The following is a 16,410-nucleotide window of genomic DNA, read 5'->3' as shown; positions in this document are numbered from 1 at the left end:
ACGCCTGGGAATTACTTCCAGCTCTTGGACCCTGACATTTCTTCCCAATCCCAGCAGATAAATATTTGCAAAACGGAAAGAGAGCACCCTCAGGAAAAGGCAGGGGAGACTTAGCAGCGTGTAAGTAGGACACATGTTATCGTAGGTTGACCTCTCTTACAATGTTTGCAATAATTAAATCAACAATGTCTGCAGAAAATGGCATGCAAGCAGTAGGAATAGAAAATACTATTCTCAAACGCCCTAAATTAATTTTTTATAATATATTTGATGGATTATAGAATGTAGGAGGTGCTTGCTTGGCTGACATCCAACAGCAAACAGAAACATCTATTACTTTCAAAACATAAACTGACTAATCAGGCTGAGCTTGTAAACTAGGGGAACAATACAGCAATATATAGATTCTGATTCCAAGAAGCCGAAGTGGCCATAAATGGAGCTATTTGGTTTCCTCCCCACAGCTTTAAGCAGAGCAACAGTTCAATTTTCTCCCCAAGTTAGCTCTGGCTTTATGACTGCTGTGATGTATCTCTGCATACGCTGAGATCATTCACTTTCTTGGAAACACAAGCCAGAATTTGGTGGGCAGCAATGACCATTCAAACGAGGTTCCAAAACCAAACGCTTCCCCTGAAACAGAAGTGTGATGATCTCAGCACTGATAAAAGGAATTAACATTTACTGGACACCCGTACAAAAGGCACATGCGCTGCACATGCCATTCGTGGACCAGGCACCCTCTTCCCAAATGATTTGGAAAATTCCTGACAAGTTATCAGCAGTCAGTGCTGTAATGTTAGGCCCCTTCCGCACACGCAAAATAATGCGTTTTCAAACCACATTCACAACTGTTTGCAAGTGGATTTTGCCATTCTGCACAGCTTCAAAGAGCATTGAAAGCAGTTTGAAAGTGCATTATTCTGCATATGCGGAATGAGCCTTAGATTTCTGTATTCCTGTCCTTTTAGTAGAAAGCAGAAACAAGCACGCAAGATGGGAGTGCTGGCTCGTTTCTGCACGGCACAATTATACTGGGTTACAAATGATATCTTATGATCTGGGTAAATTTTATCCTGCTTTCTGCCTTTGCATGGCTGCCCATTTCTGGAATTGAGGGAAGACTGGGAGGAAATACTTCAGTTTGTTTTGCAGGAACCCATTTCTTTTGTATTTACACTGCAAACGTATCGGCACATGTGCAAACATCCCCGGTGTCCCGCATTCTGATTGGCTGTTGTTTTGGGGCAGCAGTGGGGGAAAAGAAAGCTCCCCATTTTTCCAGTTCTGGATAGGGCCCGGCGCAGGCCGCAACACAGCACATCACATTCCCACTCACGTGCTCATATTTTTGTGCAAAATGAGAGACTCCCTCTCCCCCCATGATATGCCTGCTAACATTCAGCCCAAAGTGCACATCTCCCCAGCAATGTGCTCTGAGCAACTAGTACATGTACAGAAAAGAAAACGGGGACATTTTGGGACTCCACTCCTGGTTAACCCAGCGAAATGGCACTCGATTGATACCATGAGAAGAACACATGCTTGAGGAAACGTTTCGGGAAGGGTGGGCTACAATAGTTGGTCAGCGGCTCAGAAGAGCTGAAAACTGTCAGGTGGAGAGATCAGGTGTCTTGGCAGGAAAAATAAACAGGTTCTGTTCCCGTGGTGTTTGAACGGTAACGGGTTCACTGCAGGATTTTGAAAAGAATTGCCAAATGGGCGATTTTTGAAAATCATGGGATGAGGGAACTATCACAGGACAAACCCGCTTTAGGACCAGGAACCGTGCGAACTTCTTGGCCAAACTGGGATATTTCTATTGCTCAACCTGGGATATTTGGACTGTGCAGTATTAACGACCCTGGTTAATACTGTAAGAATTGAAGCCAATACTTACAACACATTTTCATGATGATATCTAAAATTTCACATTCCTAAACAAAAAAGGAAGAATTATAGGCCTCATCTAAAACTTGGAAATCTAAGACCATTATCTGTCTCTAATGAGCTAGGCTTCTGATGGCATCCTGCCAGTAGATAGCATATAGTAAACAGTTGCTCACGTTGGGGTCTGTGAGGGACTCCAGGGTTTCACAAATGATTGGGAACTGCTCCACCCTCAATCCAGTTCAATGATGGCATGATGCCACTTCCAGGGAAAAACCCAGAAGTGATGCCACTCCTTCACTCCTTTCTAAGAGTCACCAGACTGACTTCCAGGTTTCCAATTTTCTCTCAGAAGTGCTGGAATGGGCCTTTGGCAGATGAGCCAAAGTTTATATAATACCACATTGAGCTTCTGTTCCAATTTTGCTCAGATTAATCCCCCATCCCCCTCCATTTAAAAAATAATAATGTTTAGTACATGGAATTTGTAGATGGACAAGCGGTTGACTTACATCTGGTCCTGGAGGGCCAGCAGGTCCTGGTGGTCCCTAGAAAATAAAAACATTGCATATGAGAATCTTCAGTTGTGCCGGCCAAATGCCAGAGGGAAAGCCATGTTAGTTTATTGCAGTGAAAACACTTCTTATTATGCCTGAAGGGCTCGTGAAAAGTGCTATAGCCCAGCAAAGCCCCATGAAGAAAAGTCACAGTATTGTCGAAGGCTTTCACGGCCAGATTCAACTGGTTCTGGTGGGTTTCCCGGGCTGTGTGGCAGTGGTCTGGTGGATCTTGTTCCTAACGTTTCGCCTGCATCTGTGGCTGGCATCTTCAGAGGTGTATCACAGAGGGAAGTCTATTACACACTGTGTCCAGACCACGGCCACACAGCCCGGAAAACCCACAACAACCAAAAGTCACAGTCTTTAAGGTAGTCAGTTTTATTTATTTGTTTATTAGATTTTTTTAGTGGCGACTTACAGAGCAGCATAAGTAAAACCAGATAACAAATGTAAAATATTAACGTTAAAATGCTAAATCTATTAAAATATGTAACTAGCACCATCCCACCAACACTAATAAGAACATAAGAACTAGTCTGCTGGATCAGACCAGAATCCATCTAGTCCAGCACTCTGCTACTCGCAGTGGCCCACCAGGTGCCTTTGGGAGCTCACATGCAGGATGTGAAAGCAATGGCCTTCTGCTGCTGCTGCTCCTGAGCACCTGGTCTGCTAAGGCATTTGCAATCTCAGATCAAAGAGGATCAAAGATAATAAAACACAGTACTGGAATTGTCTATAGGACTACTGAGGAGAAAGTGCGGGAGAATTCTGGAGAGTCTTCATTTCTCCTGCGGCTCTCCAGATGCTCATGGACTACAATTCCCATCAGCCCCTGCCAGCATGGTCAATTGGCCATGCTGGCAGGGGCTGATGGGATTTGTAGTCCATGAACATCTGGAGAGCCGCAGGTTGCAGACCCCTACACTAGGGATTTACTTTCATAAGCTTTCCAGCTGGGCCTGCTGTAAGGAGCAAATCTGGTAGAAAGAAACTTGTTTGTTTTGTTACAGGCTCATATTGTTTTGATGAGGCAATGGCCCCAAACCAGTTAAAGTAAGCCATGACTAATTCCCACCAAAAACAATTGAATGTTGTCATTAATTTAAATCCCATTTGCTTTAGTCATTTTTCAGCTGCATTGTGTCCAGAGTCTTTTAAAATAGCTGCGTGGATCTGGGCACGGAGTGGACCTAAAAACCTAGCTTGAGATAAATCCTCGGAAGCATATTTCTACAAAACCATTCGTTTCCACAGATTTCCATAGGTTTCTGAAGGCCCCGGCTGACTGGAACTATAGTTGCACATACTTCGTTTAAAATATTTTTCCCCAAGGAAAGGGAAGCTTCTGTTTTCCCCCAGGAAAGGGAAACTCCTGTCCAGTTCATTTATTTATTCAGCCCTCACACGAACAACACTCCCTGTACACTACAGTGATCTTGTGCTATCAAGAAGTTAAGAAGACCGGAATCTTTGCCAATGTAAATGGGGTGCTGCCAATATTGTGGGGTCCTAAACTGGTCATGCCCTGACCTGGTGGCCAGGCTAACCCGATCTCATCAGAAGATAAGCTGGGTCAGTCCTAATCAGTACTTGGATAGGAGACCACCAAGGAATACTTGGGTTGCTTCGCTGAGGCAGGAAATTAAATGCCTTTCTTTGAAAACCCTGCAACTTGAAGGCATTTTCCACCAAACATACCGTAGTACTCCAAATTAAACTTTACAGGATTATTTCTTCCTGACACTTGGAAAAATCTTTATTTCTTTACTTGATTTAATATCCCTCCCCTCCTCCTTCAGGCTCAGGGTGGCGTACAGCAATAAAAAACATTTAAATATCTTGTCAATATATTACAATACAGTACAATCCTATGATTCTGGAAGCTACCAAGTGGCGATTAAATACAAGGCAAAACAGATAAAAGAAGACGAAGACGAAGACGAAGACGAAGAAGAAGAAGAAGACGAAGAAGAAGAAGAAGAAGAAGAAGAAGAAGAAGAAGAAGAAGAAGAAGAAGAAGAAGAAGAAGAAGAAGAAGAAGAAGAAGAGTTGGATTTATATCCCCCCTTTCTCTCCTGGAAGGAGACTCAAAGGAGCTTACAAACTCCTTTCTCTTCCCCCCCACAACAAACACCCTGTGAGGTAGGCGGGGCTGAGAGAGTTCAAAAGAACTGTGACTAGCCCAAGGTCACCCAGCTGGCATATGTTGGAGTGTACAGGCTAATCTGAATTGCCTCCACAGCTCAGGCAGCAGAGAAAGAATCAAACCCGGTTCCTCCAGATTAGAACACACCTGCTCTTAACCACTACGCCACTGCTGGTCCCTAGAACTAACATGCCAAGGAACCTAAATGATGGCTCAAAATAATAAAGGTGGTAAAAGCTTAGTGGTTGAGAAGATGAAAGCTGAGACAATTGGATCAAAGGTGATGGGGAGGCCTCAGATGTTAACCCATAGTTGCCTCAACCGTATGCCTGATGGAACAGCTCCACAGGTCCTGTCCAACAGCATTGAGTCCTGCAGGGACTTGGTCTCGACAGACAGACCGTTCCACCAGGCTGGGGTCAGGGCTGCAAATGCCTGCTGCTTCAGCATTTAAAGACACTGGGAGGTCATTTTGCTCTCAATTCTGGTTCAGTTTTCTACCCATCATGACTCAAAATCTGTCTCGATCAGCTGTTCTCGCCCATCCTACACTATCATGACATTGTCTGTGAAGTTCTCATAAGTTCCTTTGTACATGCTATAGTCTCGGGGGGGGGGGTGGCATTCTAAAACTCTGTTACTTACTGGGGGGCCTTCTGGACCTCTGTATCCCTTTGATCCTTTCTGGCCTTGGACAGTACTTGTGCCATCCTGGAAGAATAAGAAAACATTTGTTGTTTTTGAGCAGCGCAGTAAGATCTTTCCGACGTTACAGAAGACGTTTGCTGTAGAAGAACTCTTTTTTTAATTGAGATTACAGGCTCGGTTTGTCCAAATATCTAGATTCATCTATAGAAAAGTCAAACCAGGTGCATTTGTAAGACTCAGTTCCTATTTAAGGACTAGTGGAAATTATAGATGAGTACATTCTTTTCCATAAAATGCTCTTAAAAGCCAGGAAGTGATGGCCTTCAGACTTTAAGTCTTTTCACACGTCTAATTTTAACTGTTTTCTGAGAGAAAAATCCAACACCAGTGACTAAGTGACTTTTCACTCTTTCCATGTGATCCCTTCAAAATGACTCCAAAGCACAACGTACCACGTTAGTCTCATACTTCTTCACTGAAGTCGGAAACAGGAAATGTTTTTGGCATGTTGAAAAATAAGCCAGGAAACGGACACAGGAATTGATCCGGAATCTTCCCCAGTATCTTCTCCTGAAGGAGAACCTCATTCTCCCAATACATACGGTCACTTCCAAAGTCTCCATCTCTTTTTTTTTTGGTATTCTGAAGTGGTGGCATTCAACACCATCATTAGTATCCTGAATTCATTTACAGCTGTGCTGTAACTGAAACAGTGACCACATTTCTCCACTCGTTCTGCTTCTTTTTATAGTATAACATATGGAAAGAAAGCCATAGTGTTGATTTCACTACAGAATCATGAATGCCTTTAAAAGAATAGCTGGTGTAGTAGCCATAAAACGCATAGGCTATGTTGCCTAGAGACCATTTCAGCTTTTGACAAGTTATCATGAACCCCCAGTATTTACTTACTTCGTCTCCTGGGTCTCCGATCTCTCCATCGTCACCTTTGGGACCAGGATAGCCTTTGGTGCCCTGAAGAAGACCAAAATAACATCTTTGAGGAGGAATGTACAAACTGATGTGGTCCAGGGACAATTCCAGAAGGGAAGAACCTGCTGACAGCACATCACACCCAACTTCTGGTCAAATGCCTGATGGCATTCGGAAAGCCAAATTCATGTTGTCCACAGGAGATGGCACTCTTGACCGGGGCACCCAAACTTCGGAACTCTCTCCCCAGGGAGACTTGTCTGTCCCCCTCTGTTGCCAACTTCCACTGATGAATGAAGACCTTTTTGTTTTGTTTGGTGTTTCCTCAGTGATTCTGTACCATGTTTTAATTGCTGTTTTTATGGTTTTTGTGCATGTTTTAGTTTGCTTTTAATTGTTTTATTATAATTATTATTTAAATTTAATAGGCTGCCCCTCCTCTTTCAAGCTCGGAGTGGCAGACAACAAATAGAAGAAGAGAAGAAGAAGAGTTTGGATTTATATCCCCCCTTTCTCTCCTGCAGGAAACTCAAAGGGGCTTACAATCTCCTTGCCCTTCCCCCCTCACAACAAACACCCTGTGAGGTAGATGGGGCTGAGAGAGCTCCGAGAAGCTGTGACTAGCCCAAAGTCACCCAGCTGGCGTGTGTGGGAGTGTACAGGCTAATCTGAATTCCCCAGAGAAGCCTCCACAGCTCAGGCGGCAGAGCGGGGAATCAAACCCAGTTCCTCCAGATTAGATATACGAGCTCTTAACCTCCTACGCCACTGCTGCTCCATGGTTTTACATTTCAATAACACTAATAACACTAATATACATTTCAATAACACTAATAACACAACCGACCTAGTTACAAATTCTGTATCAATTCTACAAAAAAGAAGAAACCCACCACACCGTAGGGACTAGTTGAAAGTTAATAACTAATAATTAATAGTAAATGGTTGATGGTAAACTATTGAAGCCTAGATGGGAATAATGTGTTTCTGTTTGGTTTTAATCGCTTAATAGATTTGTATTTACTGTGTATGGAATTATTCTGAAAGTAGAAAGGTGGGTATAAATGTTGTAAATAAATAAATGGTGAACTCAGTACAATTATTGCACAATTTACTACGACTGAACCAAGGAAACACTCTTCAATTAAGTTGCTTCTAATGAATGAATAGATCAATCAACTGATATTCTTTCAAGCGCAAAAGGAACTTTTATTTACATTAAATAAACCCCCAAATTTTGCGCACCTTATAGAATTAAAAACTGTTCAGTAAGGCCATGCCCATTTATTTGTCATGGCAATACCATCAGTTCAAGAAATCTTTTATATTTCTGCTTGGGAATTCGAACAATTCCTTTGAATTCATTGCTTGAACCTTTCAACTCATGGACACACGAAACAGAGACCCCAATAAACGTGGGCTAACCATGGTATGAAACCTCTGTGTATGGCCGTGGTGGCGAACCTATGGCACGGGTGCCAGTGGTGGCACTCAGAGCCCTCTCTGCGGGCACGCGCAAACAGAGTCCCCCCCACACACATCTGGGCTGGCCTGGGTCGCTGGGCTTGATTATTAGCATTAAACTTAAGACCTAGTTTTGGGGAAGCAGTGTAGGTAACCCTGTTAAGCGCTGTTAAACCCCACTGATTTTCATGGGAAGAACTAAAGCGCAATCCTTTACCTGGGAGTAAGCTCGGTTTCTGGCAATGGGGCTTGCTTCTGCGTAAATCCTCCTAGGGTCGTCATTCACCAGTTGGAAGAGTTGCACGGTTGCTTCAAAGCAAAGCCACCGACTAGCACCAAGCTTACTCCCAAGTAACACACGCCTTGGAGCCAACCATTTTTCCAAAACTAAAACCCCAGCATTCAGGTTAAATTGCCGTGTTGGCACTTTGCGATAAATAAGTGGGTTTTGGGTTGCAGTTTGGGCACTCGCTCTCAAAAAGGTTCGCCATCACTGGTGTATGGGAACTTCGCAAGGATCCCGCTCCTAACGCGAGTCCGCTCAACGTTTTCCCCCCAACCCGGGTTTGTCAAGAATTGCACTGTCTGCGATTCTTTTGTTTTAACATGGATTGCAGCTGTGCCAAGCGGGTTACTTGATCACACTTCCCTTTTTTCAGTTCCTGCCTCTCTGCTGCATAGCTACGGGATGGGGAGGGGGGACACAGGGATGGCAGCATGGCTGTAGAGGTCCATGCCTGCCAGGCTTCATAGCTACACAGTTGAGGGAGGTGAGTGAAAAAAACCCACCTCCGTGCAAAGGCTCCGTGCAAAGGTTCGGTCAATGCGCTCGCTGACCATGGGACACTCAGCCATGCAAATGACCTGGGGCTATGATGGGTTCATTTATCTGCAACCTGCTTTACATTTGCTGTGCGGAAAGGGCCAGAGTGGGACACATGCGTACCAACAGACCGGGAGAGTGAGACTTACATTCACTCCTGAATCACCTCTGTTGCCAGGATAGCCCTTGGAAAAAGAAAGCAGAAAGATCTCAGAAACATAACAGTGAAAACCCAGTCTATATTTCAGATGCTTTGGAGTACAACTCAAGTCAAGTTACCTTTAACGGCATGAAACAGAAAAAATGTCACACAATATGATAAAACTTCAAAATAAAATACCGTACGCTTTTAAAGAATTACCCAGCTATTACATTTACATTTAAACAGGAGCATTTCAAAAATGCATTCCCAACTAGAACAACTGGATAGATCTGTGCAGCCTCTTCATATTTAAGAACAGTTTGCTTCTTAAATTCAGCCAAGAAGTTTGCTACTATATGTGCCACTGTCTGGTTTCTGTCGCTCGGCAAGAGACTGGACAACTTGACACCTTTTTGATGTGAAGTGCAACTCACCGGGAAGCCAGGGAATCCATCTGTGCCATTGCCCGGGGCACCATCTTCTCCCTGGAAGGAACATAAAATGAAGTCATCCTCTTACTAGCAACGTTATTGGCACTTTTGAGCAGTCAATGCCCTTGTTCAATAGCACCTTGGGCATCCTGGTTTGATCAACAATTACACCTATCAAAGACAGGTAAAATGTTTTCTGATGTCATCAATCAAAGTTATGATAGTCAAGGGAAGTTACTTTGCTGTACTTTCAAGTCAGTCTTAGCTTTGCTGGGGTAACTTGCTGGAAAAGGGAAGGGCGGGAGGGTGGCCGTGTGCTTGGGAAGGAACAGGGAAATGGCCGAGTGGCAGGCATCGACCCTTTGCTCTGTTATGCTGTCCCAAGGAAATGTCTGACTTCCCGCAGGCAAAGGAAGAAACCCATGCATCAGAGGGAATTATATTCTCATTGAAATGGATCCAGAAGGTAAAAATGACCCCTCCCTGTCTCTTGTCATCCCCACACCTATTCATATGTAACAGTACCTAATTCTGATCTGACCCACTGCATTTTATAAAATGCACTTTCAACTACAAGCTTAGGGCCACAGAAATAGTTGAAGTCAGTGTGTGAAATCCCAACCCACTCGAGTGTTGCTTGGCTACAGTGACCAGAGGTGTACACCGGGTTTTCTTTTTCCCTGGTATTTTTCGGGTTGGGGTTTAATAGTCCTAAACATTTCTGAAAAATCCCAATGCCAGGGGCTTTTTTGCGGGGGGGAGGGCTGCCTCTGAGCTCTTGGAGCCCAGCATTCAGTTCTTCATTACTGCTACATGGGAGTGGGAGGGGAAAGAGGGGTTCCACCATTTTTTAAAAATGGCAGCAAGGTGGAAACAGCATTTTTGGCATTTTTCGAGATTTCCTTTTTTGGCCGCCATTTTGTTCCTGATCAAAAATGCAGCCATTTATTTTCAGTTTGTCTGTATCTGGATGCACGGCCCTAGTAGTGACCATAGAGGTCACAACATCTTCTTTCTGTGTCACACTTAAAGGTACATCAGTCTGGCCACGATTTAGGTGCCGGATCAGTGGTCTTCAATGTGGTGCCCGTGAATACCATGGCATCTGTTAATACCTTCCCTAGCACCTGCTGAGTGTTTTTAGAAAGTTACTTTCAGAGTTATGTGTTACCTCACCCCCTGACATTTTGTGGTTGGCTCCACCTCCAGGGGCAGCCATCTTGTCATCATGCTTACGACTCAGCCTGAATTCAAAAGATGCTACAGGCCACAAACATCTGGGGACTCCTGCTCTAGACCAAGATCTCCCTGGCTTGTAGTGCAGCATTCCGTCCTCCAAACCTCTGGCATCTTTCTCCTACCGCTTTCTCCTCTCCCCATTACTGCTCAGTGTGAGGTTCCAAACCAATCCAGGATTCATTCTTTCTTCCCGTCTTCCCATTTCCCCTGTTTTGTTTTTTGAATTTTCTCTTCCACTGCTCACCCTTTCGCCCATTAAGCCAGCATCTCCAGGTAATCCAGGTGGCCCAAGAGGTCCTTTGAGGCCCTACATCAAAACAGAAAACACCTGTTGTTTATTGCCAAGATAACAAATGCGGGTGACATGAGTCTGATGACTTCCAGTTCTTGATAGATTTTGTCCTGCGCTTTCCTTGCCCTGACGAATGTGAAACAGGCTCATGAGATATTCCTTTTCCTCATCTTTCTTTATCCTTTCCTGACTGGAGCACTTTTGCTCAGATGCCAGGCAATGAGCCTGCAACGGACTGCAAGGGCCTGCCATATTTGTAACTCACTTGGAAGCCAGATTGTCAGCCAAGGCAATTTACAGTTACAATTCATCACAACACACTCAACAATTGTTGCGGTCGGTAGCGTGGTTTGCAGAAATGGTTGGCGACAAAGCAGAGTTTCTATCTCAGGGGTTGGCAACCTGCGGCTCTCCAGATGTTCATGGTCTACAATTCCCATCAGCCAATTGGCCATGCTGGCAGGGGCTGATGGGATTTGTAGTCCATGAACATCTGGAGAGCCGCAGGTTGCAGACCCCTGTTCTATCTGTAGGGACAAGAAGCCTTACTTAAGCTAGAGGAGGAGACATTCTTTCACGCTGATGGACCGGAAATGGGAATGGAGGATTCAAATATGGCTCCCTCAAGTTTGCTCCTACCCAGAGTGTCCAGTCCTTGCCCCCTCTCCAAACTTCCCGGAGACCCTATCATCTCCCTCATTTCCTGCCCCCACAGTGGGTCCAAGGGAAATTCTCAACTCTCCATCCCCAAGCGTCTGGCTAGCTACTGCAGTGGGATTTCCTCACTCGGGCTAAGCAGCCTCCAAATGGCAACAGCTCTTGCCTTTTCCCTTCCTTCTTGTTGAAAGCAGCCACGAGGCTTTGGATGAACCACGATGTCGAAAATCTTCTCCCCACCCAGCCACTAGATGACCCACCTGCAGTTACTGTGGTTTTTCCTGACTATGCAGTATTCCTCGCCCTCTCCCCACCCCCAGTGCGTTGGGGCTTCCTCACTCGAGTTGCGGATTTGTGAGCTGGTGTTTATAGATGCTGTACACAAGGACAAATGTTGGACATGCCTTCCAAGTATCCTCAGATGTAGAAATCCACATCTGGAAAGCACATGTTGTTCAATGGACATGCCCTGGAATGACCCTAAATGTGGACTGGGTGATTTTTTCAAGCCCTTGAGGGAAGGGATATCCCTTTCCTGCCTGTCTCTTGCCAATTTAGATATACAATGACATGAAAAGATACTAACCTCTGGTCCGGGAGACCCTTCGTCTCCTCTGTACCCCTTAGGTCCAGCTGGGCCAGCCTCACCCTAGAAGAATTTAAAAAAGGATCATTTTTCAAGCCCTTTGGTAAAAGCAAGATAGCTACATAGAGGCTCAAACATCTGCAGCTGGTGATCTATACTGTAGATTAATTTTTCAGAGACTGGAGGAATCCATCTGCTGAATACACTGTGTGCAAGTATGAGTGTGTATACACAAACACACAAAACAGAATAAGATCTCTTATTAGTACGACTGCCAGCTATTTACAATGATCACTATGGTAGGTTTCCAAAGATGTGCAGTTTAATAGTTATCAGAGGCTCAATCCAAGATCAGATATACTATTTATAATGTAATGAGTTCCCTCCAGGCCCCAAATTGCTACAGAGACTCAGAGTGCAGCCAATATTGTTTGACTCAAGGTAAACTGAGAAAATTTCTCCTTCCCACTCTCTCTTACCCTACTCTTTAGTCACTGTGTGGCAGATGTCCAACATGCAAGCGATGAAAACAGAGTTAAAAACGCTCGGATTATGGGCACATCTGTAGCTGAAACTGCAATCCAATCTATACTTAATGAGGATTTAAGCTTCAGTTGGGCAAAATAAGTAAACAGGCAAAGGAGTGGGCTGCTAATGCATCCAGTGAAGCTGAAGGGCAGTAGATTCAGGACAGACAAAATGAAATACTTCTTTTGCTTAACAAGTGATTAAAATGTGGGGTTAGCTAATAGAGGGTGTAAGGATGGCCACTGACATAGACATATCCTGCATGAATGTGTTGAATCCTCTTTTAAAAAAGGGTTAGACAGCTTCATGGTGGGTAGGTCCATCAGTGGCTGCTAATCATGGTGACCATGGTCGCCTCCCCACTTTACCTTGACCACCTCTTCACAGTTCGGCTAAGGCCTCTCAAGGCTACCGTCATTTCTGGCGCGCTCCCGGAGCTTCCCTACTTAATTCCCGCGCAAGACTTTGGCGGCGGAGTCATCAAAAGGCGCCGTTTTGAGAAGCGCCAGGAATGACGCGAGCTGAGGGGGTGTGACAGTGGCAGCATCGGGGCGGCTGCATTGTCGCCGCCCCTGTAGTGGGGAATGCCGCAGGACCCCGCGCTACTTGGGGAGAGTAGCGCGCAGCAGACGGTAAGTGGGGAAACGACCCACATTCACAGGTGGTAAACTCCTGAGCCCAATGCCAGGAGGCAACATCAGGGGAAGGCCTTGAACTCTCCACCCTATCATTGGCTCTCCAAAGTAATTGGTTGGTGACTATGTGAGACGGGATGCTAGACTAGGTGGTCCATTGGTCTCGTCCAACAGGGTTCTTCTTTATGTAATTGTATGCTGGCCTATGATTTGATATTGAACCATTCTGAAGACCAGCTCACACGTGAGATGACTGATAACGGTCCCCATTTCATGTAAGCCAAGCTGGCATAGCTGGATACTCTTGATGACCATTGTTAAGCTGATAGCGTTTCATTTAATGGGGCTAGTTTTACATAGCCCCAAGACCCAACTATGGACTGACAATCTTATGAGCAGCACAAGTGGCTTGAGAAATATTGGACTTCTTTACGAAAGCTGCGGAACAACACTTTTTCAAGCTAAAGGAACAGCCATTTCCCCAGCAGGACAGGGCGTGAGGAGTTAGCTCAGGAAAAGAATTGGCAGCTTAATCACACAGAAAGGGTCCTTCCATGAAGCCCTCCCATCAAACTGCCCTGTGGCTCAATCAAGAGGCACAGGTTCTGGCTAAGAAAACTGCCCTACCAGACACAATAAGAGCTTGGCAGAGAGACCTTTTCTCTTCCCTCTTAGGAAGCTATGGGTGCTGAATAAGAACATAAGAACATAAGAACTAGCCTGCTGGATCAGACCAGAGTCCATCTAGTCCAGCACTCTGCTACTCGCAGTGGCCCATCAGGTGCCTTTGGGAGCTCACATGCAGGATGCGAAAGCAGTGGCCTTCTGCTGCTGCTGCTCCTGAGCACCTGGTCTGCTAAGGCATCTGCAATCTCAGATCAAGGAGGATCAAGATTGGTAGCCATAGATCGACTTCTCCTCCATAAATCTGTCCAAGCCCTTTTTAAAGCTATCCAGGTGAGTGGCCATCACCACCTCCTGTGGCAGCATATTCCAAACACCAATCACACGCTCCGTGAAGAAGTGTTTCCTTTTATTAGTCCACATTCTTCCCCCCAGCATTTTCAATGAATGCCCCCTGGTTCTAGTATTGTGAGAAAGAGAGAAAAATTTCTCTCTGTCAACATTTTCTACCCCATAAAAGACAAAACAGACTTTGGAAATAAAGGCATTGAAAGAAGTGTTAACAAATAAGCCCAGAAGGACAAGAAGGACCTGGGAGGAATTTCAGTGGAGCGGAGGCACCAAGAACCGTTTGTAACCTCACAAAAAGAGACGGCTGGATTGGGCACATCACAAACATTGGAGAGAAAGATGAAGGGGAATCTATTCGCCACCCCTTTATTCCTCTACCTAACTGTTGTGGTCCAGCTCTACCCTTCTTCCTAACTTTGGAGCTGAATTTCTCAGATTCCTCTGACTTCATGTCAACCACATGTCAACTTTCCTTACATTTATGGGTTTAATGGCCGTGACTGAAGTACCAGGCCTTTTCCACCCCCCTTACACAGAGGAAGAATCTGCAGGTCTTTTTCTCATGGAGTTTCTGAGTTTTCTTCCTCTGTGTTTTGGGGAACCCTTGCTTCTGTTAAGCATTTCCCTGCTGCCACCCCCCCCCCCCCACACACATAGGGAGAACAAAGAGGCAACTCCTGCTTCAAAGGGAGCGGGGGGATTATTCTAGGAAGGCTCTCATCTCCAAGACGGTGCGTGGGCCAGCATTTTGTTCCCGCTGCTGTTTTTAATTTGGAACAGTGGCTCTGGCACAGAACATCTGTGTTTAATTTCAACTGGGCTTAATGCCGTTGCTATAAAACACTGGAGCTTAACTACAGGCTGGATCGATCGATGTCTTGTGACAGAGAGAACAGAGTGCTCTCCTCTGGCTGAAAGGAGGGAACTTCCTGAGGCCAAGGAGTGACACACCACACCTCTAGCCTGGGGCGCTCTGCTGAAGGCGGACTTGGAGTGGCATAGGCCGGCAGCAACAGTGGGCCAGAAAGGAAGGTGCAAACATTTATTCCAGAAGGAGTGATAATAGATACTGATATAACCACATGGATTCTGTCAGGAATCACATGGGAGTACAGTTTGATGCGAAATACTCCAAGTTACTCAGGGTTAGTCCACAGGGGGCAATTCCGCACACGAGTAAAATAGGTTCGACCCAGTTCCTGAGAAGGGTACTAACCTAGGTCGAAGCCATTGTTGTTCCCCACTGCAACCAGCTTGATCCCAGCTCGGAGGGTGCAATCATCCTGTGGCTCTTCGCTGCTCCATTCCGATTGGCTACTGTTCTACGGCCATGTTCCGTCTATCCCCACACACGTTATAAAAAAAAACTGCCACAGGAATGGAGGGACAAAGGTGGTGTTTTTTGATTGGCCAGCTGATTACATTACGCCCCGAAACACTCAGCTGTGATTGGCTGAATGGGGGACTCCTGGCACCAGAGATTCCGCACTTTACTGGAATCGAGCTGAGTTCGAGCGTGGTTCCCTGAAAAAGTAGTAGTTCCCAACTGGAGTCAGAAATTTGACCATTACACGGGGCGAAGCTGGTACAAAGCCACGTTGATCCCAGTGGTTGCGTGGAGCACTTAGGTCGAACGAAGCTCGAACTTAGGTCAATAGCGCAAGTGTGGAATCGACCAGGGTGTGTTTTTCTGAGGCCAAGAAACAGAGCTTAGTATCTCCAACCTGGGGCACTTGGTTAAGTGGTGTGCTGAAACTAAATCCAGATGTACAATTTCCATAGTGGTGCTCCCTTGTTAGTGTCTGAAGGGAATACAAGAACTTGATCTATGATGAGGAAGAACCGTGCTTTATTTGACTGCCCTTTAATGCTGGATTAAAATATCCTAAATAAACCCACAATTTAAAAAATGAGCTGCAGTGAACTTTCCTGTAGTGGTTTGGGCAACCTCTCACACAAAGTTCCAGCTTTCTCTATGTGACAGAGGTGGGTAGGCCCTGAGAAAGAAGAGAAGTAGGGTTCACATTGGCCCACTTATGGTGGGAGACCTCTGGGCAAAGAGCTGATTGGTGGGTGGAACGGAGGCAAGATTGTCCCGAGGAGAAAAATTAAAGAAGGAAAAATAAAGCCTCGGCAACCTGCCAGAAGTTCAGACCATAGAGTTCTTGGTGATTCCTAGAGTTACTAAGATGTGATAAGGATAGCTCTAGCAATCACGCAAAACTGCTTGGCAATTTACTGAGAAGACTAGCAGTAGATCAGAGTGGACTCCTGGCTATTCTTTCCTGAGCTTCTGTTCTGACTCTTTTCTGTACAGACAGGAACCATGGGATGAAAAAAGGGTCGCCAAGAACTTACTGGCTCTCCAGGTGGTCCAAATGGTCCCTCACGGCCTTGGTCACCCTGTGGTCCTGGTTCACCCTAAAAAACAAGAGGGCAAAAAAAAATCAATCCGACA

General features: G+C 45.4%; 1 protein-coding gene across 1 annotated transcript in view; it reads right to left on the bottom strand.

The window, feature by feature from the left end:
- The window catches only part of COL6A1 (collagen type VI alpha 1 chain), a 73,116-nt gene that overhangs the window by 13,781 nt on the left and 42,925 nt on the right, over positions 1-16,410 (bottom strand). The window contains exons 20-28 of the mRNA XM_048500759.1: positions 16,311-16,373; positions 11,815-11,877; positions 10,524-10,586; positions 9,044-9,094; positions 8,617-8,652; positions 6,160-6,222; positions 5,245-5,310; positions 2,403-2,438; positions 1,901-1,937 (exon numbers count right to left, since the gene is read on the bottom strand). Coding sequence (XP_048356716.1) covers positions 1,901-1,937; positions 2,403-2,438; positions 5,245-5,310; positions 6,160-6,222; positions 8,617-8,652; positions 9,044-9,094; positions 10,524-10,586; positions 11,815-11,877; positions 16,311-16,373 — 478 coding nt within the window. The remainder of the gene's footprint in view (positions 1-1,900; positions 1,938-2,402; positions 2,439-5,244; positions 5,311-6,159; positions 6,223-8,616; positions 8,653-9,043; positions 9,095-10,523; positions 10,587-11,814; positions 11,878-16,310; positions 16,374-16,410) is intronic.

This window comes from Sphaerodactylus townsendi, linkage group LG01 (assembly GCF_021028975.2).
Source record: "Sphaerodactylus townsendi isolate TG3544 linkage group LG01, MPM_Stown_v2.3, whole genome shotgun sequence".
NCBI lineage: Eukaryota > Metazoa > Chordata > Lepidosauria > Squamata > Sphaerodactylidae > Sphaerodactylus > Sphaerodactylus townsendi.
The sequence above is the reverse complement of the archived record's forward strand: the minus strand, read 5'-3'. Positions and strand labels throughout refer to the sequence as shown.